Source organism: Ictidomys tridecemlineatus, chromosome 3, assembly GCF_052094955.1.
Source record: "Ictidomys tridecemlineatus isolate mIctTri1 chromosome 3, mIctTri1.hap1, whole genome shotgun sequence".
Taxonomy (NCBI): Eukaryota; Metazoa; Chordata; class Mammalia; order Rodentia; family Sciuridae; genus Ictidomys; species Ictidomys tridecemlineatus.
The window spans coordinates 87,598,375-87,622,439 of NC_135479.1; the positions used below are offsets into that span (position 1 = coordinate 87,598,375).

A 24,065-nucleotide genomic window follows, 5' to 3' on the forward strand; every position below is an offset into this window, starting at 1 on the left:
GACAATGATTTTGAATCTCTTAACACTTTATGTAATCTTTTTAGGTTGACTTTCTAGTTTGGAAGTTGTAGGCAATAGAAACGTGTTGATTTAGAATAGGAGAGATTGGCGTTTGGAGACCAATGAGGAATCTGTTATTAAATGAAATGTGAATGAGAGAATGTACTTGAGAGGTTTCACAAAGGACTTAAGGACCAAGGGACTAATGAGGATATAAGAAGGAGAAGAGTTAAAAATGATGTTGTTGTTTCTATGGCTATCAATAACTGAGATAGGGGACATAAGGAAATCGTTAATTTAGGGAGGGTAGTGAAAAAAGGAGAAGAGATTTTGGTTTTAAACAAATTAAACTGGCTAACTGGGGAATGTCTTGGTGGACATGTTGGTTGACAGCCAGAAATACAGATTTGAAACTTAAGGAAAAGAGGTGGAACCACAGATTTGAGAGCTGTCAGCATTAAGTGATATTTGAAGGCTATGCTGGGATGAGTGAAATTACCTAGGAGCAGTTAAGAAGGGTTTCAGGGATACAGAGGCTTCCGTGAACAGTGATAAAGCATTATTAGAAAACAGGAAGAGAGAAGAGGAGGCAGCAGATCTTTTCATGTCAGCAATCTAGAGAGGTAGAGGAGGCAAGGATTGAATTGAAGCTGTTGGTAGTTATTAAAACCCTTGAGAATAGTACATAACTTTGACCATCATGATACCTCTTTAAGAAAGTGTTTAGTGGTTTCTTTTGTCCCTTTACATATAATAAAACCTATGTATAGATTTTAGTTGAAGTTTATAATTATGATTTCTGAAAGTTGCCTTTGGTATTTATTTTTGACGTAAAAGTCAATTTTAAGTAAAATAATTTTCAGTCAAAATTAATTCTTTATGGAGTGGTGTCAATAATCCCATAACTGTTGGCTTGAGAATTTTTTTCTTAAATGTTTATTTCTTGTTAAGGGAGGGATAAAATTTCTACATTTAGTGGGAAGTTTATTTTTCTATATAGAAAAATTAATATTAAAGTAAACACAGAATATCCCCATTTTAATATATTTTTAATTATAAATTTTTAACATTTTCCTAGTTTAACATACTTTCTTTTTGTTAATAACTCATAATTTTTTTTATTTGAGCTATTAGAACTTGTTTTTATAAAATTTTTTAAAAATCAGGTCATTATAAAGAATACTAATTAAGAGAATAAAATTATAGCATTTGCAGGTAAATGGATGGAGTTGGAGAATATCATGCTAAGTGAAGTAAGCCAATCCCCAAAACACAAAAGCCAAATATTCTCTTTGATAAGTGAATGCTGATTCATAATGGGGATAGGGGGAATGGGAAGAATGGAGGTACTTTGGATCTGGCAAAGAGGAGTGGGGAGGGCAGGGAGTATGGGGGTAGGTAAGATGGTGGAATGAAATGGACATAATTATCCTAGGGACTTGTATGATTGCACAAATGGTGCGACTCTACATCGTGTACAACCAGAAAAATGAAAAGTTGTGCTCTCTTTTTGTACAATGAAATGAAATGCATTCTGCTGTCATGTAAAACTAATTAGAAAAAAATTTTAAGATGTTAATATAAAAAAAGACAAATAATTTAAAAATTTAAAAACTAAAAAAGATTTAAGACTTTAAATTATAAAATCTACTGGAATAAAAATAAAAGGAAAAGCTAAAAAAAAAATGCTAAATTACTTTTTTAGCTCACCACCCCCCCCCCCTTACAGTGCTGGGGATTGAACTCAGGGCCTCATACATGCAAGACAAGCTGTTACCACTGAGCTCTACCTCCAACCCTTAATGAATTTTTTTTCATAATTATTTTTGATTACTGCCCTCTTGCAGTCCCTGTCCCTGAAGTAATAATTATTATCAGTGCAGGGCATAATTTATCATATTGGGCATCTTGATGTGTCAGGAAATAGTTGGTGCAAAAAATAGATTGTGGATTAATTCAAAATTTGAGACCTAGGATACATGCTACAAAAAGGCAGTTGTAAAGTTAAGTCCTGTTTTACAGTGATATATTTTCCTAATATATAGTGTCATCTTTTCTTGAAAAGAATAAAAAAGAGAAAAATACTTAAAGCATATATTTTTATTTCTAAAGAGTATTTTAATATTAAAACATGTATTTTACCTCCTCATATTCTAGATATTTTATATTTTAAGGGAATTTTTCAAGGAAATTATTGTTCAAGGAAATTCAAGTAAGTTGTGGATATCTTAGTAGATGTTGGCAGCGTCCCTCCCCCCTTACCCCTTGGCTCAGAACTGTACAAAGACTATTTCACTAGGATCTAGGAGACCTGAATTCCAGTCATAACTCTGTCACTGACTCTGTAACCTTTTAACAAGTCACTTTTGTAAGCCTGGTTCATCTATAAAATAAGGCTGGGTTTAAAATAGTTAAGGTCTTTTCCAACTCTTTGAATGGTAATTTCTGTTGGCATTTAGCTCTTAAGTCAGATCTACTATTTAGAATTTGCTTGTGGCAACGCTTTGAATGTGTTCGTATAGGTACTATATCAGTTATCTCTTACTGCATACAAACCAGCTGATATTTAATGGCTTAATACAGCAACCATATATTTGTTCATGATCTTATGGGATCTTAGTTTGGACTTCACTCAGTGAAGTAGTTCTGCTGATCTCATTTGGAATTGCTAATGTAAAGTTATCTGGAAGGTTGACTGGTGCTGGATGGTCTGACTGGCTGTCTGTGCTAATTATTAGCTGGCTCTTACTCTCCACATGGTCTCTGGGTTCCAAGAGGTCAAGTGCTACTGCACAGGTGCTTATTAAGCCTCTGCTTGCATTATGTTTGCTGATGTTCCATTGGCTAAAGCGAGTCACATAACCAGTCCCAGAGTCAGTGCTGGAGGGGAATACACAATGGCCTAGATACCAGAAAGCATGATTTATTTGAAGACAATAACATACCAGTCTGGTCTACCTCAGAGACCAAAATTCACCCACCTAAATTCCATACAGTAAGGCTTCTAAGTGCTGCCCTTGTTGACTATCTGCCAGAATTTATTCAGTCCTTTAGTCCTATTTCATCTTGTATAGGCAGTTCCACTTATTACTACTTTTATCTACTCTTTCAGCGTTTCTGCTAGTGCCCAAGTAGGAACAGGATGTATATCAGGTTGAAATTTCTAAGACTATATTGTGACTAAAAATGGGCCCCAAGGATAACTACTATCTACTGATGGCAAGAAAATGTTGCTTAAAAGTTGTATTGCAAAGTTAAGAATACTTTTTAAATTTAGAGACAGAGGTGGTTCCTTTGCCCACAGTTCCTTAATTTACTTTTGTGTTTCCTCTCCTTGTCTGACTTTTTGAGGAACTAATGGAGTATCCGGTGTGTGTGTTTAGTTTTAAGTTCTGTCTGTAGTTTCTCAGGACAGTGGGGAAATGAAATAATACCTTTAAATGATTTGTTGGGAAGTTCTTGGTTGATTTTTTTCTTTCTTTCTTTTTGAGGTTGGTGAGTTCATGGTTAGTGAAATAATGAGTTACTATTTTTAATAATAAACCCTAAACTTAAAACAATCTTTGGAGGTAAGAATAGTTTTTAAGAGCTGAAAGTAATTTCTGATACAGAGAAGGCAAATCAGATATAAAGAGTTCAAATAATTAACTCATAATTACACAGCTAATAAGTAACAGACTTGATACCTGTGTCACAAGGAACATCAACAGGTAAGATTGGCTCTGAAATCTGGCTTCCAGCATGTGTTAGTAGGCATTTCTAAATATTGTTCATCTTTTCTTATTTGTAAAATAGTGATGATGTCCTCTACCTGTTAAGGAAGTTGCTGGCTTTTGAGTTCAGTGCTTTTTCTCTGTATTACATACACTGCCTTGTCTTTTATGGTTAATGCCTGCCAGTTTAATGATACCACAAAATGACAAATCAGAATAGTGATTTTTTTTTGTCTTATGTTTCAGAAACTTAACCTCTTATTTCTCTCTCTACCCTGTACTTCCTTCCCATTTTTTCTTTCATTCCCTACTCCCCTTTACCTGTTTTATTCCCTAGTGCTAATGACATGTATTTCTTTTTCACATGTCATATTGCCTAATAAAGTGCTGAAACTTGTAGGTTTCCTGCTACCTAATGACTTACAATATTTTTCTTTATTTTCATCTAGCATTTTTATATAATAATTTCTGGCTTCTTGAGATCATGTGCTCTTTTTTCCTCCTTCCTCAGGCCAACTAGCATCATGCAACTAAATCTTTATATTACCAGAAACTGACATCTTAGGAACTTAAGAATAAGATCTGGCAATAACACTGCAAGTTCTTTTCAGCTTACAAGTGGCTTATTTATGCAACTAATCAGAGAAAAGTTTTCCTCTCATAGGACAAGAACCATTTGACTCTTAGTGACAATGAGTATCATGCTATATCAGATATCGAATAGGAGGAAGAGGATATTTATTTCTGGAGTGTTGGACCTATAAGGATTCTCTTTTGGAATGCCACCTGTTATGGAGAAGATGTATTTCCAGTGATCTGAGTTGTTAATCATAAATAGGACTGGTGGATTCCTACAGTTTTTAAAAGCATTATTAGTTAAATAGACTGGTTGAGGGAACATGGAAATCAAATCATCATTTAAACACAATGTCAGTGTGGCTATATGTAGAATGAGGGAATGAATTGGTCAACATCTAAACTTCTGAGTAAAATTTGTTTTAGAACTCTCTTAAATTTGGTATTTAGGTTATATCATATGCACACATAATGTATACATCTACATAAATATTCAAAAATTACATTTAAAACTATAAATTAAGGGAGTTGTAGAATAGAGGTCCTTACCAACACTCTACCAGTGAGTTTCTGAATGGTAGGTAAATGCTCTTAAAATCCTATGGCAGTGCTCGGGATATAACTCACTGGTAGAGCACTAGCTTAGAATGTACAAGGCTCTTAGTTTGGTTCCCAGCACCAAAAAAAAAAAAATTATTTGTGAGATATTATCTGTTCTTTTTTGTGGAGAAAGGACTACAAAGATAGCATAGCTACAAAGATTCTTAAAAGCAGCAGGGAGTGGTTTCCCAAAGGTAAGCACTTCAGCAGATATATAGATCTATATCTATGTGTACATTATTAGTTTTTCAAAGTATCAAGCTATTATGCATCCGCCTTTAAATTTATTTATCTGATGTGGAATCAGTAGTAATTGGAACTATGATAATCATCATTTGTGGCATATAATATTGAATACTTTGTCATAATTTTGTATCCTACCTATTCCTGGTATTTTATTATTTTGCTGGGAATTCCATATTATCCAAAAAAAAAAAAAAAACCCAAGAGTTGTATGATTTAGCTCTTTTTTTGGGGGTGGGGGGATACCAGGGATTGAACTCGGGGGCACTTAACCACTGAGCCACATCTCTGCCGCAGTCCAGCTGCAGCAAAATAACCGGGGTGGGGGGGTGTGGGGGGGGTGGAGGGGATGATGAGCAACTTGTGTACATTGATACAGCAGGAGTAGGAGCCGTTTATTGTAGGACAGGAGGAGTATATATACATTACACACAGCTTATCTTAATTAACATAAACTAGATACAGCAGTCAACCAATAAGGAATCTCTACACTTAATGGCTCGTTACTTTACAAACCACTCCCTCTGGCAAAATGCCAGGTGCCATCTTGACTTGTTTACAGACCTTAACACATCTCCAGCCCTATTTTGTATTTTATTTAGAGACAGGGTCTCACTGAGTTGCTTAGCACTTTGTTTTTGCTGAGGCTGGCTTTGAACTTGTGGTCATGCTGCCTCAGCCTCCCATGGTGCTGGGATTATAGGCCTGTGCCACTGTGCCCAGCTGATTTAGCTCTTAATATAAATTCATTTAACAGTATAAGGAATATGTGGATATTTCAATCAATACCTGAATTTCATACTTGGCTCTTAATTCAGTAGTAGGAAAATTTCTGTTTTCTCATTATTTCTATCTAAAATTTCACAATAAAAGAAAAAAAGCTTGATCTTCCTAGTGCTATTTACTACGCGATTTGAATGAATTATAAATGCTGTGTATTCACATAAAGATTTTAATTGTCACATGAGATTTCCTCCCAAACTTTATTTTAAAGGTTGGAAAAATTTATACTGACTAGGGCCCATTTATTAATTTTAAAATATTACATTTTAAAATTTTCATGTGTTAATAGATATAGCTCATAAATATTCAAAAGGTATCCTCTGTATAGTAGTATTCATACAGTTGCCACTATAATAAATCTAGTTGTGAATTTTAATATTTTTCTTAAAATTGCACATAAGTAGGTGGTCTTTAGAGCTTGAGTTTCAACTCATAAATGGGAAGATAAGCTTATCAAAAACTGTAATATGATTAAAAAGTTTTAATAACAATTTTATTAAGATATAAATCACGTGCCTTAAAATTTACCCTTTTAATGTATATATCACATTTACAACTTGTTTTTCAGTGATTCAGAAAAGGAATCATACATATATAGCAGAAAGAAAGGGGGAGAGAAACATGGTAAAATATTAATATTTAGGGAATTTGGGTAATGAATATGAAAATTTTTGTACTGATCTTGCAGCTTTTTTTCTCCAAGTTTGTAATTATTTTTTTTTAAGTTGGACACAATATCTTTGTTTAATTTATTTATTTTTATATGGTACTGAGGATTGAACCCAGGGTCTCATGTGTGCTAGGCAAGTGCTCTACTGCTGAGCCACAATCCTAGCCACTAAGTTTGTAATTATTTAAAAATAAAATATTTTAAAATGAAAATAAAAGTATACAATGTAATGGGTTTTATTATACTTATAAAGTTGTATAGTCACCACTATTTACTTCCAGAAAAGTATTTTAAGCATACGTTCTGTATTTATTTTTATATACTTTTTACTTAATATACAATAATTGATGTATCTGACATCAGAATTTCTTTACCATTTTCTTAAAGTTTTCAAATGTTGAACTAAAAGACCAAAGTATGTCATAAGTGCAAAGATGAAGTATAATTAAGACACGTAAAGTGAAAATTTTTATTTGAAAAAAATGAAAGTGAGCTGCTTTTAACTTTAGTATGTGTCCTTTGTTGAAGCTTTTGAGTAGAATCTTAGAATAAATTGTTAGTCATATGCAAAACTGTGCGTACTTCTTAAAACTTGAATTGAGGAAGGAAATGCTTTATACCACCATGGCAAATACTTTATTATAATAAGAACATTTCTTGTTTCTTCCTCTCATATTACTTTGTTCGTTGCGTTGGGTTTTTCCTGAAATAGAAACTCTTTAGGGAACTGCTTTGATTTTTGTATGTATTGAAGCAGTGGAGTTTCAATAAAGTAAGTTTTTGACAATAGCATAGTTTTCACTTTTGTTAGTGATATATGTTGTTTTTCCTTTTCACTTAATTGGTACTTATAGTCTATTACTGTATGCAGCTATATCTGCTCAAAATTGACCTGAACACATGGTTCACATATAGTACTGAATAGGTGGGAAGATTAGTTTGCACTGCCATTTTACATTGCTTTTTATACTGAATGTACTATGGGTAAGAGTGTCAATGTGAGTAACTACAAAATGCAATTGCATGTAAATACAACTGAGTTTTTGTCAAAGCAGGAGATTGGACAGAAAGACCCAGAGAAGGATCTGAGAAGGGACAAGGAGGAGTGGGACGCTTCTTCATTCTTTAGACATAAGAAGCTTTATAAAAACATAATATCATAGGTGCAAATAACTCTAAAATGTTTTCTATAAAGTATTTTATATGAAAGTGCTAATGAATCTTAGGATCATGCAACATACGTTATCTCATTGTTTTTCTTATTTTTTATAGGAAAAGTAGCCATCAAAAAAGAAGACTTATGTAACCATAGTGGCAAAGAAACTTGGTTTTCACTACAGCCTGTTGATTCCAATTCAGAGGTTCAGGTAAATATTAAGTCTTAAGTAATGCAAGAGATTGTCACACATAGAAAGTGAGTGAAAATGAAATGGATTATGCTGGGTCATTTAGTTAGAGTTTGTGATACTTTATTGTGAATTCTAACACCAGATATTACAGACCTTTGAGTAATATAGAGCTGTGGGGAAGGTAGAGCTGAAAGGAAATGGCTGTGGCATGTTTATTCAAAAATAATGTACAAGTGTATGCAAATGTGTGGGATCAGAGAGATTATGTTAGGGAGCATATATTTTTTTTCCTGCCTTAGTTCTACTGCAAAGTATTAATTTTTTTTAAAGAAGAGGAAAGTTATGCTTTATTAACTCTGACCTTGGAAGTCTGTGATTTTATTCATTCTCATCGGGATACTCTGTTCACTCTCTAATAAACTAGACTCAGGGAAAATGTTACTCATTTTAACTATGCCTGAGCCCACCATATAGAGCCTTCATTCCCATACCCATCCTTCCTGTTGTTCACCTCTTTTTTTATTTGAAAGGGTATCATTACTCCTTTTAATCTCTTCTTTTGTTTTGTCAAAATAAGAGGGCTTTTGCAGATTCTATATGAGTAGAGATCTATCTTTTAACCACATAGCTGAAGTTTCTATTTCCTTCTGGAAAATTTGAGTTGCTCTGTCTTAGAAATTCTTATTTCTATCTAAAGGGAAATTTTGTTTAAACCTGTTTATTTATAAAGTATGGTAAGGATTGTGAAATCATTTCCCAAGGGCATAACTGCAAACAGGATTCATCTTCTCTAAAAGAAGTTATAATTTGCCACTGTGACTAAAACAGAAGTTTTAAGACAAGAAAAAAGTGCTGCATGCACACCCACAGATAATTTGCAAATAAAGTGCCTGTGCTCTATTTCCTCATAACCTTTCAAGCATTCTCTGATTAGATTCTCAAAAAAACTAAGCATTTGTGTATAAAACCCCTGCTTAAATAGAGAATACAACTGACTCTTCCCTGGTTTTATCTACTCCACCTCATTTTAATACTCTTTTTTTTCCATTTGACTATAAATATTATCCACATACCAATTATACAGGGATGTTAATGATCCAGGTGAGAATCAATATGAGTAAGTCAGTAAGTTAGAAGTCAGAAAATTTAGACTCTAGTGTTTATATGTGGTTACTTTAATGATGTTGAAATTAATTTCTGTAAAATGGGAAAAGTCATCATGTTTGACTTATGGTTTTAAGAATTAAGTGGAAGAGTACTTTAAAAACTGTTAATTGCTATACAAATATAAAATATGTTACTATCAGTCTGGTGGCTATTATATAATGTGCCTTTACAGAAAGCATATTTTCATTTTGAAAATTTTACATTAAAATACCAGCTTTTACTTTTAGTTTTTCATATCCAATTTAACACCTTTTTCATAGACAACCCACTATTATACACTTTTGGTATAATGTAAATTTTTCTAATAGTTTTAACAGAAGACTAGAAGTGGCTTTGAAAATTTTGTCTGAAATGATATTTGAGGATTATTTTAAGATTTAGTTCAATAAGTGTTCTTTTAACCAGTATAAATTTTCTAAAGGATTTAGGGCTCTAGTTCTGAAAAAGTAGAAATCTCTATAGTATAACTCTTAGAGATAGTTATTAGAGGTTAATACTGGGACATGGTTATACATATAAAACTCATCTCTGAAACATAAAGATTCTAGAAGCAACATTTACCTATTAAATATCATATTCACATTTTAAATTTGCTACAGGTTATTTTCATGACTATGGGTTGCTAACCTTTGCTGTCATTTTTGTCTTAAATGATAATTAGCTAGTAAGAGTTATCTGCTATTTAAAATAGATTTTAGAAGGAAGAGTATGTTAGGAAGTAGAAGGGATGCATAATACTTTTCATATTAATATGGTGCCATTGGGAATATTATTGTGCTAGCCAAAAACTGAACTGGGAATACAGAAGTTAACTTTGTGAGTCTAGAAAAGATAGAAAAGTAGCCCATGATTAATACAGATCACAGTTGTTGGTTGTTTTGTTTTGTTTTAAGTTTAGTTGCTTATGTAAACTTTACAAAAAAATATTTGGAAAAAGTAAGAGCAATTGATGAGGATAGTAGGAGAAAGCTATGAGATAGACTGAGTTTGGCAAGGATTCTAATAATTACTTTTATATAACTATATCATTATATACCAAACATGGTACCAAGTATTTAATATATGTTATCTCATTTAATCTTTACAGTAACATTATGAGGTAGGTAATAATACCTCCATTTTACAGATAAGGTAAATGGAATTCACAGAGATTAAATGACTTCTCTACAATCACAGAACTACTAAATGATGAAGCTGTGATTTCAACAGAGATCTATTTGATTCTAATACTCCTGACTACAGTCTTTCTGACCTTTTAATACTCTGTACTGTTAGTCATAAAAAGTCTTTAGCAGATTAGGAGAGTTACTTAGGTAGCATCTAAAAATAGAATAGACGCCTACTCAAATTAGTTCAAACAAGCATTGTACAGTGGTGTGTTCTGGTAATCACAGCTACTTGGGAGGCTAATGTAGGAGGATCACAAGTTTGAGGCCAGCCTGGGCAATAGTGAGTCCCGTTCTTAAAATAAAATTTGAAAAAGAGCTGGTGATCTAGCTCAGTGGTAAGAGGGCCCCATGACTGGCATTCAGTCCCCAGGACTTAAAAAGTAATTAGCTCAGAGAAAAAGGAAGGGGCATTGGAAAGTTCCTAGGGAGTTTTTCTGTTTTGGGTTTTTGTTTGTTTGTTTTGCCATGGTCTGAATCCAGTTCTTTCTCTCTTTTTCTTTTTTTGAAATTTGTTCTACATGACAGTAGAATGTATTTTAACATATTACACATACATGGAATATAACTTCCCATTCTTATGGTTGTAATGGTATGAAGTTACAGTGGTTGTGTATTCATATATGAACGAACATAGGAAAGTAATAGCCTATGCATTCTACTATCTTTCCTATTCCCATCCCTGTCTTTCCCCTTTCTCTAATCCAATGAACTTCCGTTCTCCCCACATTATGTGTTAGCATCTACGTATCAGAGAGAACATTTGGCCTTTGTTTTTTTTTTTTTTTTTTTAGGGGGATTGGATTATTTCACTTAGCATGATAGTCTCCAGTTCTGTCCATTTATCGGCAAATGCCATAACTCCATTCTTCTTTATGGCTGAGTAATATTCCCTGTGTGTGTGTGTGTTTGTGTGTGTATGTGTATATATATGTGTGTGTGTGTGTGTGTGTGTGTGTGTGTGTGTATTTTCTATACTATACATAAATACACACACACACACACACACACACTTTATTTATCTAACTGTTAAAGGGCACCTAGGTTGATTCCATAGCATAGCTATTGTGAATTAAGCTGCTATAAACATTGATGTGGCCATGTCACTATAGTATGCTGATTTTAAGTCCTTTGGTTATATACCAAAGAGTGGGATAACTGGGTCAAATGGGGGTTCCATTCTAAGTTTTCTGAGGAATCTCCTAGTGAGCTTCTTGAAATGTAATTATAGGAATGTCACTATGGCTACCTTGAGTAAGAGAGTTATCAAGCATTTGCAGAGGAGGCTATATCTTAAGTGGAGGTTAGGTTATGACAATAGCAGAATAGAAAAAATTAATATGAATTAAAATTGTTTTTGAAAAGACTTCAATTTCTCATAAAGCATACTAGAGCGGTTTGGTTTTTATTGACCACCACATAAAATAGTTGGCTTACATTTGGGGCCATGGTGGAGTGAAAAATATGTACTATATTGTTAAACCATAGACCTCCACTTAATAACACTGTAAGAGGCACGCGGGAACTGAGACTCCTGATTCATTTCTTCCTACTTATATACCCACTGTGCTGATTGAGTACAGCTATTCACTGTTTAGTTTTTTTTTTCTTTCACGTGTGTTTACACGTGAACACAACATCTATTTTGTTTGTTTATTTTTATGTGGTACTGAGGATCTAACCCAGTGCCCCACAGGTAAGGAGCAAGCGCTCTGCCACTGAGCTACAACCCCAGCCCCTCCTTTGATTTTGAAGAGTGAATAGTTAAATGTTTTCTCTTTCTAATGAAAAGGAAAGGGAAAAACATCATTTAAAGATTCCATTGTATTCTTCTTGTATATCCATTGAGACTATATGTCTGTTCCTCTGCTTCTCTGTGAATCTATTCTCCTGTTTATAGACTTAATCCATGTGACCATATAGCCTCCTAACTCTTGAAGATCAGATTTAGCAATTCATAGAATTGGACAGATTTGGGTCAGATGTCCACTGAAGTCTAATTTGATATGGTTAGAGGAAAAGCATTGGAGGGCAATACATTTTAGGTCTTTGCTCCTTAAGAAAGTGGTTTGGGTCCAGCATGGTGGCTATAGTTGCAATCCCTATGAATTGGGAGGCTGAGACAGATGGATCACAAGATTTAGGTCAGCCACAGCAATTTAGCAAGACCCTGAGCAACTTAGTGAGACCTGTCTCAAAAAATTAAGGGTTGGAAATGTAGCTTAGTAGTAAAGCATCTCTGGGTTCAGATCCTCAGCACTTGATTCTTCTACCTTTTATAGTTTTCCCCTCTGGGTTGAACCATTTTCTTCATGCTGCTCTGTTTTGCCTTCAGACTCCACAGTGATTCAGAGGGAAAGCACAAATGGCTCACATTATCTGTGACATCATATCACTATGTCTAATGGACACTTTTCAGTACTCTTATTTGGTCTTTAAACAGATTTTGATTCTGGGACAACACTTCCTTAAATTTGAAGGATTCTTTCCCTTTGTTTCTGGTCCTGGTCACCAGTCTACTTCAGGTGATATTCTTTTTCCGTATTGATTGCCACATAGGTGATGTTAGTATGGATTGTGTGTTGCTTTCTGTAAGTCCTCTTTTGTTTCAGTGATCTGCAGCCATGCTCTTGGCCATTAGGTCCTGGAACTCACAAAAATCTTCTACGTATTTTTCCATTCTTTACTATTAGGTACTATGATAAAGAACATGCTTTACATTAGACTGATTAAGCCATATCTTCCATTTTGAGAGTTTACTGCTTTTGTTAATTAAGTGAATTTGTCTCACACAGCTTGTACAAGCAGAATCTAGATGTAATGTCAGTCATATCCTTTTGATGCAGTTACTTAAGTTGCTGAGTCTTTTCCAACAAGCTTAACTTGAATTTCTAGATCATACCATAAGCTTTTGATTGTTTTATCATTTTTTAAACATGGTCTCTGCTTTATCTGTTTAGACAAGTATTTAAAACAAAATGCAGTGATTATAGCTAGTAATTCATATACCAGTTTCTTAAAACAGTTAAGACATAATGAATATAAAAGCATAGTTTATTATTGCAGGGTTTTTTAAACTTTATTTATAAATTTGTATATGTAAATAACAAAGGAATGAGCCATCCTACATCACAATAAATACTTAAGGAGAAAACAAGTCCTACTGTAAAGAACTACCACTAATATAAGAAATATGTAAAACCTTTATTTTGCTTTTTATGACAGGAATTATGTTTAAAATTACTTACAGAGGTAATTTGTATATATAAAAACATCCTATTCGCTAGGTGTGGTGGCACATGCCTATTATTGTTATCCTGGGAGGAGCTCCTTGGGAGGCTGAGGCAGGTGGATCACTTGAGCCAACGAATTTAATACCAGCCTGGATAACATAATGAGAACCCTGTCTTCAGAAAAAAAAAAAAAAAAACTATTACAAATCCAGAAGTTTTCATGTTCCTCTCCTCATATTTCTTTTTTCTGACCACTTGAAACAGTTCTTTTATGTGGAAATGGTTGTTAAAATTTAGTGATTTGTAACTTAGACTTGAGAGAATTTTAAATGCATATATTGTACTTTGCCCAAATGCCTCTCTTCATCTGAGTTTCCCCAAACTGTATGCGGAATTTTACATGTAATTCTATATGGCACCCAGAATATACATAATGTAAAGTTGAAATGATCACAGATATTTCTATGTAAAATTTTTGTAAAATTAATTGAAATAATAAAGTTAGCATACAAAAATATTAAATCTTCAGACAGTATCAGAGTAATATGAATTCCTAAAAATGCTCCTTAATCAAAGGAATATAATTTAAAATATATCAGCCTAACATAATAATTAATGCTATGAAATTCACATAAAATAATACCTTCTAGAAATTTGTTTTATTTTAAACTAGAAATATACAAGACAGGGGCTGGGGTTGTGGCTCAGTGGTAGAGTGCTTGCCTGGCATGCATAAGGCATTGGGTTCCATCCCCGGCACCACATAAAATAAACAAATAAATTAAAGATGTTGTATCCATCTTAAAAAAAAAAAAGATATATACAGTACAGTGCCATGTACTTTATCTTCCAACATTTCTTGACACAGGTGAAAAGTGCCTCATTGAACTTCCCTCAGGAGATTAAATAATAAAAAAAAAGCATTTGAGTCCTAAATCACCATTTCATGTTCATCATCAAACATGCTATGGTTCCATGTCAGAGTTTTACTGTTCTTTGTAGGTAATGTCTGTTTTCTGTAGTTGCTTTTAGGACTTTCTTTCTTTATTATTGTACTAGGGATTGAACCCAGAGGTATTTAACCATTGAGCCCCTTCCTCAGCCCTTTTTTGTATTTTATTTAGAGACAGGATCTGCTAAGTTGTTTAGCGCCTTGCTAAGTTGCTGAGGCTGGCTTTGAACTCCCTGTCCTCCTGCCTTAGGCTTCTGAGCTGCTGGGATTACAGGTGTGTTCCACCATACTGGGATAGCACGTACAATCAGTTCTTACCAGTCTTACTGTGCTGTGCCTAGTTGTAGTTTTCTTTCTTTCTTTCTTTCTTTCTTTCTTTCTTTTTTTTTGAGAGAGAGAATTTTTTAATATTTATTTTTTACTTTTCGGTGGACACAACATCTTTGTATGTGGTGCTGAGGATCGAACCCGGGCTGCACGCATGCCAGGCGAGCGCACTACCACTTGAGCCACATCCCCAGCCCCTAGTTGTAGTTTTCTTTATGTTTATCCTATTGTGTGATCCTAGGATTTCTTGAATCTGTGACTTGATGCCTTTTATCAAGTTCCGAGCAATCCCAGGCAATTATCTCTATCCACTTTTTTTCTAGCCTATTCTTTCTCTACTAGAATTCCAATTACATTAATAGTACACTAATTAACTGTGTTTCATATATATCTCTTATGCTTTTCTTCTTTTCTGTGCTTCATTGTGACTTAGTATTTTCTACTGACTGACCTGTCTCACATTTTACCAATCCTCTTTTCAACTGTGTTTAATCTAAATATGTCTTCATTCTGGCTATTGACTGGTTCTAAATTGTTCATTTGATTCATTTTATAATTCTCAGTTACCTTCTGGATTTTCCACTTTGCTTTCTATCTTTAAAAAATGTTAAAAGATAGTTATTTTGTACTCTCAATCTCTTGTAAATATGTTGTTCTTGTCATTTTTTTTCCTTATCGTTCTAATCCACTATTCCACTATAGTGGAATTTTAAATAGATTGGAAATAATCTGAGGCTTTTCCCAAAAAAAGATTTATGATAGCACACCACAACTGCTCTTTCTGTTCCATTGATCAGAACTGCATCAGATGTCTATTCTTGGCCACTGTTCTTGGCCTCAAGGGAGGGTAGATAATATTATATTTTTATGGACTCATAACTGACCCCTAAAAAAAAAAGGGCTTCATTTTCTATAATTCAGGCCTATAAAATTATGACAAATACAAGTAAAACTGAAATTTTGCATGAAATAGCCAAGAAGACTAAATTTTTCTAAAATGTTTATGGATTTGTTTTCCTAACAATTGAAAAGTAGCCTCAAATAATTTGACGCTTTTGTTCTTTTTTTTTTTTACTAACAGCAGTACAGTAGTAGAAACTTTGAATATCTAGATTGATAGTAAAGTTCTGAAATTTTAAAGCAAAAAAAGCAAAGCAAAAATCCAAAATCCTTACTAAAGATAACTTCTGTCAATTTTTGGTAAATATATGGATGGCTGTGTGTGTGTGTGTGTGTGTGTGTGTGTGTGTGTGTGTGTATACATATTTATGTGTATTGAGGTTGTTTTTACAAATTAATGTATTATACATTTTATTCTGTTGCTTCTCTGCTAAGTTTAATGTAACATGTTTCCATATTTATGTGTTCAGTGAGGGTTTTGTAGTTTAGAAATTATACTTCCCTTAATTTAATTCATAAAGCTTTTCAGTTTTAAGGTTTCGTATCTGCCTATTCTGTCCCTACTGTTTTCTTGACTAGGTTATACATAATTATGTCATTACTGACTAATACCCAAGGAATGTTCTGCTTGACAGGCAGTGGGAGTAATGAACATACTACATAGGCTCTGACTCGGTTGTAGTGATTCCTGGTAGACTCCATTAAATATCTCTTTACTTTTAGCCTCAACAATACTGATTTTAGTTATGAATAAAATGGTTATACTTTTTTCTACTTTCTGGGTTTTTAAAAAAAATTTTTAGTTGTAGATGGACATAATACCTTTATTTAATTAATTAATTTATTTTAATGTGGTGCTGAGGATTAAACTCAGTGCCTCACAAATGCTAGGCAAGTGCTCTACTGCTGAGCTACAACCCCAGCCCCTCTACTTTCTGTTTTAATGGTGATTAGAAATACAGTAGGTCTTAGATGTTTCCTGCAAGATGGTTGAGAGTACTTTGTTATCATATAGTTTCTATTATAAAATGGTACATACTTTTGAGATGCAGATGTTTGTACAGTTGGCTAAAGTTCCCTTGTTAGCTAAGTAACTCACATGCTGGCATGACAGAAAACATGACTTAAAATTCTAGTTGAATGATATTATAAATTTTTTCATTGTGGATCTTTAAGGTCACTCTTGAATAGCAGAGCTTGTGAATATTAAAGGCAGGAATAACAGAAGACCCTACTTTGTAAATTATATATGATTTCATAAACATTCGTGCCTAGATTTTTAGTGAATGATTCGTTTCATTTGGTTCCAGCTCCACCTGTCTGTCAATTTTATTACAGCTTATGACTTTTTTGCTTTAGAGCTTAACTTTTTCATGCAGACTTTTGTATTAGGATCCGTCAATATTTATTGCTTATCACTTAACTCTGCATCTAACCCTGAACTTTATAGCTACTGGACCTCAGATTTCATTATTATATGACAAGACCCATAAAATAGGGCAATTCAGGTTGGAATCTTTGAAAGAATGTCTGAAAAGGGTTGTTCAAAAGTGCAGTGATAGGTAATAAACTTACTGCCTCTGATGAAATCACTCGCATCATCAGCCCATAGACATCACTCCTCTGTAATCTCTACTTGGCACTATGCCAGTTTGTCTTCTCAGTTGGGTAGAGGTAATCTAGCACTAATTCTGTTCACAATATGTTTAGAATTGTTCATCACCAGTGGAAGGGAAGACAAACCAAGCTCTAGGTTACATTGTTCCTAAGGCTTTAATTTTTAAGAAAGTGACAGTTCATGTTTCTTTAAACTTACTAGATATTATTATTATTATTATTATTATTATTATTATTATTATTATTATTATTATTATTATTTTGCAGTTCCATCTCTTAGTGGCTATTCAAAAAAGTACTCCTTTATTTTTCTCTCATCTTTCCATCAACATCTTGGTAATATGTTGTTGTCTTTTATTTGTTGTCTCCCTAACTAGTTGTATACTGTTTTTTTGTGTGTTTTTTTTCTTTTGGTTCTGAGATGCTTAGGATGTTGCACATGGTAGGCAGGCACTCTACCACTGAGCTATATCCCCAGCCTTTTAAGCTTCTTGTAAATAGTAAGTGTGTCTTAGATGTCTGTAGATTCCTACTTGCTCCTATAGTGCCTCCCCAAACCTTGTAGGTATCCCATTAATCTTGATTAGTTGATAAAAGTAATGATTAGCAAACAGTCTTACTGGATTTAACTTAGAGTTTTATTGTTTTAGAATTATGAGATCTTTTTTTATGGTATTGCCTCAGTTCTTATTGCTGGTTTATCTTCTCTAATAAAAACATCCTACATTTTATAATTTAATTTCATTTAAAATTTCCAAAAACATAAGTAATATCTTTCTTTTTGATCTATGATAATTGAGGTATATAACATTTTATTGAACAGGGCATAAAATTCTTAAAATTAAATACCATATTTGATATAAACATTTGACTTTTTATATTTTTAAGAACTTTAATTTACATCAACAGTTATTAGTTATAACAAATAGTTTGGTCAAAGCTATGTGCTACTGAAAAGTCATTGTATAATTAAATATGGGTACCATTTGAAAAAGTACATACTTTTAGTTAATATTTTGTCAGCAAAATAGACTACTCAGTTTATAATTTTTTTTGTCTTTATAGGGTAAAGTTCACCTTGAATTAAAGCTGAATGAACTGATAACAGAGAATGGGACTGTGTGCCAGCAGCTTGTTGTACAGTAAGCATATTTCTTTTACTAAAATCAGATAGAACTAATTCTTCATTTTGTGTTCTTAAACCAACTTCTTATTTTAAATACTTCAAAAATGAAACTCTGGGCTAGGTGTGTAGCTCCATTGTTAGAGTGTTTGCCTGGCATTCCTCGGGCCCTAGATTCAATTCCCAGTACCACAATAAAAAGAAAAAAAAGCCAGGCACATTGTCGAATACATATAATACCAGTAGCCAGTAGCTTGGGAGGCTTAGATACTAGAATCATGAGTTCCAAAGCCATTCTTGGCAAAAGCAAGGTGCTAAGCAACTCAGTGAGACCCTGTCTCTAATTAAAATACAAAATAGGGCTGGGGATGTGACTCAGTGGTTGAGTGCCCCTGAGTTCAATCCCCTGTACTAAAAAAAAAAGAAAAGAAAGAAAGAAAAAAGAAATCCTGATGTGTCATTTCTTTACTCAGTTCATATTTAGTTTATTTTTCACATATCTAGTCTGCTGAGATTATGAGTCATTAATTCATTCAACCAGTTTTTATTTAATTGGGTTAAATGATATATAGAGGCATTAGAGAATAACAGGATCACAGATAAGGTAGCTGCCTACCTGTCAGTGCAGACTTGGAAAGGCTTTTTAGAACAGGACCTCTAGAAACACCCCAAGCTTTAAAGACTGTAGGGCTAGAACCTGATGTCCATGCTGAGATGACCACATTGATTGCCACATACTTTGAATTTCTTTTTACTCTTTTTACCCTTAGGTCATTTTTTTTTTTTTTAATCATGCAGGCTCTAATCTCCTGTTTTAGCCTAACCTCCTCCTCCTTCCTTCCCCTCTACATCCTCATTGTGGGTTACCAACTGATAACCTTCGTTCTGAATGTTTTCTCCATCTGTCCTCAGTTGATATCTGAATATCTCTAAGGTTCTGAGGCCCTTCAACAGCCTTCTCAATCTGAGTCCGTGTTAGTTTCTATTATACCCACATACCTTAGGGCAAGGCTGTAGAAGAGATGTTGTGTTCTTATGGCTGCTCCAAACTATAACTTAATTGTGAAAACTCCAGCTGCTTTGAGGCATTTTCTTTACATATTAATGTATACATATCTAATACTATGTATGGTATTATTTAGTTAATTTTTCCTGAAAAGTTCAAAAGAAGGTTGCATACATTATGTCCTTTATCTCTTAATGTATCAGTATGTATTTCCTAAGAATAAGGATAAATCCTAGATGACTCCAGTTTGGTTACCAAATTCAGGAAATTTAACATTGTTGCAATACTTTAATTTATAGTAATAGTTCAATATTTGTTTGCTATTTTTTCCCCTAGACTGAGAGTATGTAGAGAAAGTCCTTTCGCTACTTCCTCTCCTGTTCTATTTGTTTATGATAGTCATTTAAAATGCAGTTAGTTGAGTTGGTTTTGTTTGTTTACATTCCATTTTAGATTCCCTGACATCCTTGTTGGTTTAATTTTTTAAAAAAATATTTATTTTTGAGTTGGACACAATAGTTTTATTTTGTTTATTTTTATGTGGTGCTAAGGATCAAACCCAGGGCCTTGAACGTGGTAGGCAAGTGTTCTACCGCTGAGCCACAACCCCAGCCCTAATTTTATTTTATTTATTTTTTAAAAATATCTTTATATATTTACTTATTTTTATGTGGTGCTGAGGATCGAACCCAGTGCCTCACGTGTGTGAGGCAAGTGTTCTGCCACTGAGCCACAACCTCAGCTCCCTAATTTTATTTTTGGTATATAGAATATTAGCATGATTTCAACAGCTAAAATTGTACCAAAAGGCATTCAATTCCACCTAGCCCTAGGCAACCACAGTCTGATTTCTGTACCTATAGTTTTTGCCTTTTCCAAATCATGTAATATGTATCTTTTTGTCTCCTTTCATTTACTTAGCACAATGCTTTTTTTTTATACCTTTGTTTTATTTATTTATTTTTATGTGGTGCTGAGGATGGAACCCAGGGCCCTTGAGCCACAATCCCAGCCCCAGCATAATGCTTTTTTTTAAAAAAGTTTTTTATCATTAGCCAAGTGTAGTGGCCCATGCCTGTAATCCCGGTAACTCAGGAGACTGAGACAGCAGTATTGCAGGTTTGAAGCCAGCCTTGGCGACTTAGTGAGACCTCTTCTTACAAAAAGGAAAAAGGGGCTGGGAGTGTAGGTTAGTGGTAGAGCATCCCTGGGTTAAATCCCCAGTACCACAAAAATTTTTGTTGTTGTATAATAATCATTCAGAATAGTGGACTTCTTTGTGACATATTTGCACATACTCATAATGTAATTTAATCAATTTAATTCCCTGGAGTCTCTCCTTCCATTCCCCTCCTTCCCCCGAGATCTTCCTCCATTCAACTAGTTTCCCTTCTATTTTTATGAGATTCCCCACTCCCCCTGCTTTCTCTTCATTTTTCTTACTAGCTTCCATGTAGGAGAAAACATACAGCCCTTGATCTTCTGATTTGGGCTTTTTTCACTTAACATGAAGCTCCACAGTTCCATCCATTTTCTTGCAAATGGTATAATTTCTTTCATTCTTATGACTGAATATATATATACTACACTTTAATTATTTATTCATCTGTTGTACATCTAAGCTGTTTCTGTAGTTTGGCTATGATGAATTGTGCTTCTATAAATATGGGTATGCATGTATTTCTGTAGTATACTGACTTTAATAATTCTTTTGGGTAAATACTGAGAAGTAGTATAGCTGGATCATATGGTGGTTCCATTCCTAGTCTTTTGAGGAAGCTCCATAATGATTTCCACAGTGGTCATACTAATTTACATTTTCACAGACAGCATATGAGTTTCTACCTGCTACTACATCCTCACCAGCCTTTATTATTTTTTTATCTATATATTTTTGAAAAATTCATCTATGAGAAAAGAGCTAAGAGGCCAATGGGGGGAAACATTCTCTTGGAGGTTCTGTAAAGCCAAGTCTGTCCACTGCATTTCTTGTTCTTTCAAGATTCTGTGGTGACACTGTTTCTTGTTCATTTCAAGAAGTTCATTCAGTGGTATTGCAACATCCTCATAAGGTAAATTGTCTTCTACCAAATGTTATCAATCAAATCTAAGATCCTTCCATCTCTCTGGACCTCATTATCCATTTTTCTGCTGTTTTTCTGCAGCTTTGACCTTGTCAGATCTTATAAAGTTTTCTCAAATCAGTGCAGCTTCAGCAGTCTTTCTGCCCTGAATGCTTCTTGTCTGCTGCTGGTCCACTGAAGCACCTTCTTCCTCTGAACTAGGTCCTTGGCATCACATGACCTGCATCCTTGGATAGCTTTTTTTTTTTTTTAAGTTGTAGATGGACACAATGCCATTTATTTATTTATTTATTATTTTCTGTGGTGCTGAGGATTGAACCCAGTGCCCCACACATGCCATGCAAGCACTTTACCACCTACACCCCTAGCTTCCTGGATATCTTATTTTTGTTCTTGATAATCATCATTCTGATTGGAGTGAGATGAAATTTTAACGTAGTTTTGATTTGTATTTTTCTGCTGGCTAAAGAGCTGAACAATTTTTACATTTGGTCATTTGTACTTCCTTTTGAGAAGTGTCTATTTAGTTTGCGTACTTATAAATGGGTTATTTATTTATTTTGGTGTTGACATTTTAGTTCTTTATATATTCTAGATATTAATCCTCTGTCAGAAGAGTAGCTGGCAAAGATTCTCCCATTCTGTAGTCTGTCTGTGCTATTGTTTTCCTTTGCTATATAGAAGCTTTTTATTTTAATGGCATCCCATTTATTCATTCTTGGCATTATTTCCTGAGCATTGCTGCCTACTCCTATATGTTAGAGTGTTTCTGGTATGTTTTCTTCCAGCAGTTGGAAAGTCTTTGATCTTTTTGAGTCTATCTTATGCAGCGGGAGATGGGGATCTCTGTTCAATCTTTTGTGTACGGATATCCAGTTTTGCATGTTATAGTATAGGAGGTGCCCCTTCTCTTCTCGAGAGTGAATTCTTATATATGATACATTCTATATTTGATCTGTTTCCCCCACTCAAGGAATAGCTCCTTCAGTTATGCTTTCTTTCTCTAGTTTTATCAGCTTTACCTTCTCCCCTATGTGTTCTAATATCTGCCATCCTAAAAGGCATGCCTCCCAGACCTCATGTCTTCTTACCTCACACATCTTCCACCCCCAGCTACACCTTCCCCATTTCTCTGCTCTTCTTTGAAGGAAAACTTCTCAAAGAAAAATAGATATAGGGGTGAGAGAGAATACTAGCTGCATTTACTGAGAAGGCCTAGAAGCAATGCCATTCCATTAGCAATGAGCATATGTAGCAACTACATCTTGGTTCCTAAATAAAGCATTCTCTGTTTTCACCAGTAGATCTTTGTGTGATGAAGAAAATGTTTTATGTCTTCATTGTCCAATATAATAGCCACTAGCCATGTATGAGTTTTGAAAACTTGAAATATGGTAAATGTGACTAATGAATTGTATTTTTAAATTTTATTTAGTTTTAATTCATTGAAATAGCCACATTTGGTTAATGGCTTTATATTAGACAGTATGACTTCAATGAAAAGAACCTATACTTCTTTTTTTAGCAGTGGTGAATTCAGGACTAGGGTAGGGAATATATAAGATGAGGCTGGAATATCTTGTGGGGTCAGAGAGTAAGGAAGTACTCAAAAAATTGATCTCAAAGAAGTAGGGAACAGAATAGTGGTTACTTCATGGGGTATGGAGAGGCAGTGATGGAAAGAAGATGGTCAATGGGTGCAGTGGGTTAGGAGGAGTAACTTCTATTTTATTGTATAGTAGCTATTATGCTATCAGAGAAGATTTTGAATGTTACTAACACAAAAGATTCAAGTCTGACTTGATAGAGATACCAATTACCCTGATATGTTCATTACACATTGTAGACATATTGAAATGTTACACTGTACCCATAAATCAATAAATAAATACTATGTATCAATTAAAATACATTTTAAAAAATAATTGGATACAAGGACAGATCATCTGTGGTACTAAATAAGTGAGTATGATGACAAACAGCATATTTATGTAGCCTCAAAGAATCTCCTCATAAGGTACCTAATAGCTACCACCTGACCCAAGTGATCAGTGTTAATATTACCAATAATGAGACATTCAGCGCCTGCTGAAATGATGCAGTGTAGCATTGAGGACACCAGCATGCACAATTCTAACCTAACCATGAGTAAACATTAGACAAACTCAGATTAGAAAATCTCCAGAAAAACAAAATAATTAGCAAAGACTGGTAAAATCATGGGGCAAAAAAGATACTAAGGAACTCCATCAGGATGGAAGAGACTAAAAAGACATGACAACTAAGTGGAATGTGGGGTCCCTTATTGCATCCTGGATCAGAGAAGGACAGTGTTAAAATTAAGTCTGTAGATTAGTTAATAATATTTTTAGCCAACATCATGTCAATGTCACTTTCCTGATTTCAGTAATTCCACTATGGTTACACAAAAGGTTAAATGTTGGATGTTAGGTATGCAGAAACTCTCTATTACTTTTACAACATTTCTGAAAGTCTGAAACTGTCTCCAAACAAGATGTTTTCAAAAATTGTCTATACCCTGTGCATTCATCCAGG

At 34.0% G+C, this 24,065-nt stretch overlaps 1 protein-coding gene and 1 pseudogene across 2 annotated transcripts in view; one reads left to right on the forward strand and one right to left on the reverse strand.

The window, feature by feature from the left end:
* Rasa2 (RAS p21 protein activator 2) overlaps nt 1-24,065 on the forward strand; it is a 113,293-nt gene that overhangs the window by 31,543 nt on the left and 57,685 nt on the right. For both annotated transcript variants that reach the window (XM_078043422.1, XM_078043423.1), the window contains exons 4-5: nt 7,858-7,952; nt 18,362-18,438. In XM_078043422.1, coding sequence (XP_077899548.1) covers nt 7,858-7,952; nt 18,362-18,438 — 172 coding nt within the window. The remainder of the gene's footprint in view (nt 1-7,857; nt 7,953-18,361; nt 18,439-24,065) is intronic.
* On the reverse strand, nt 21,310-21,569 carry LOC101957908 (anaphase-promoting complex subunit 13 pseudogene; annotated as a pseudogene).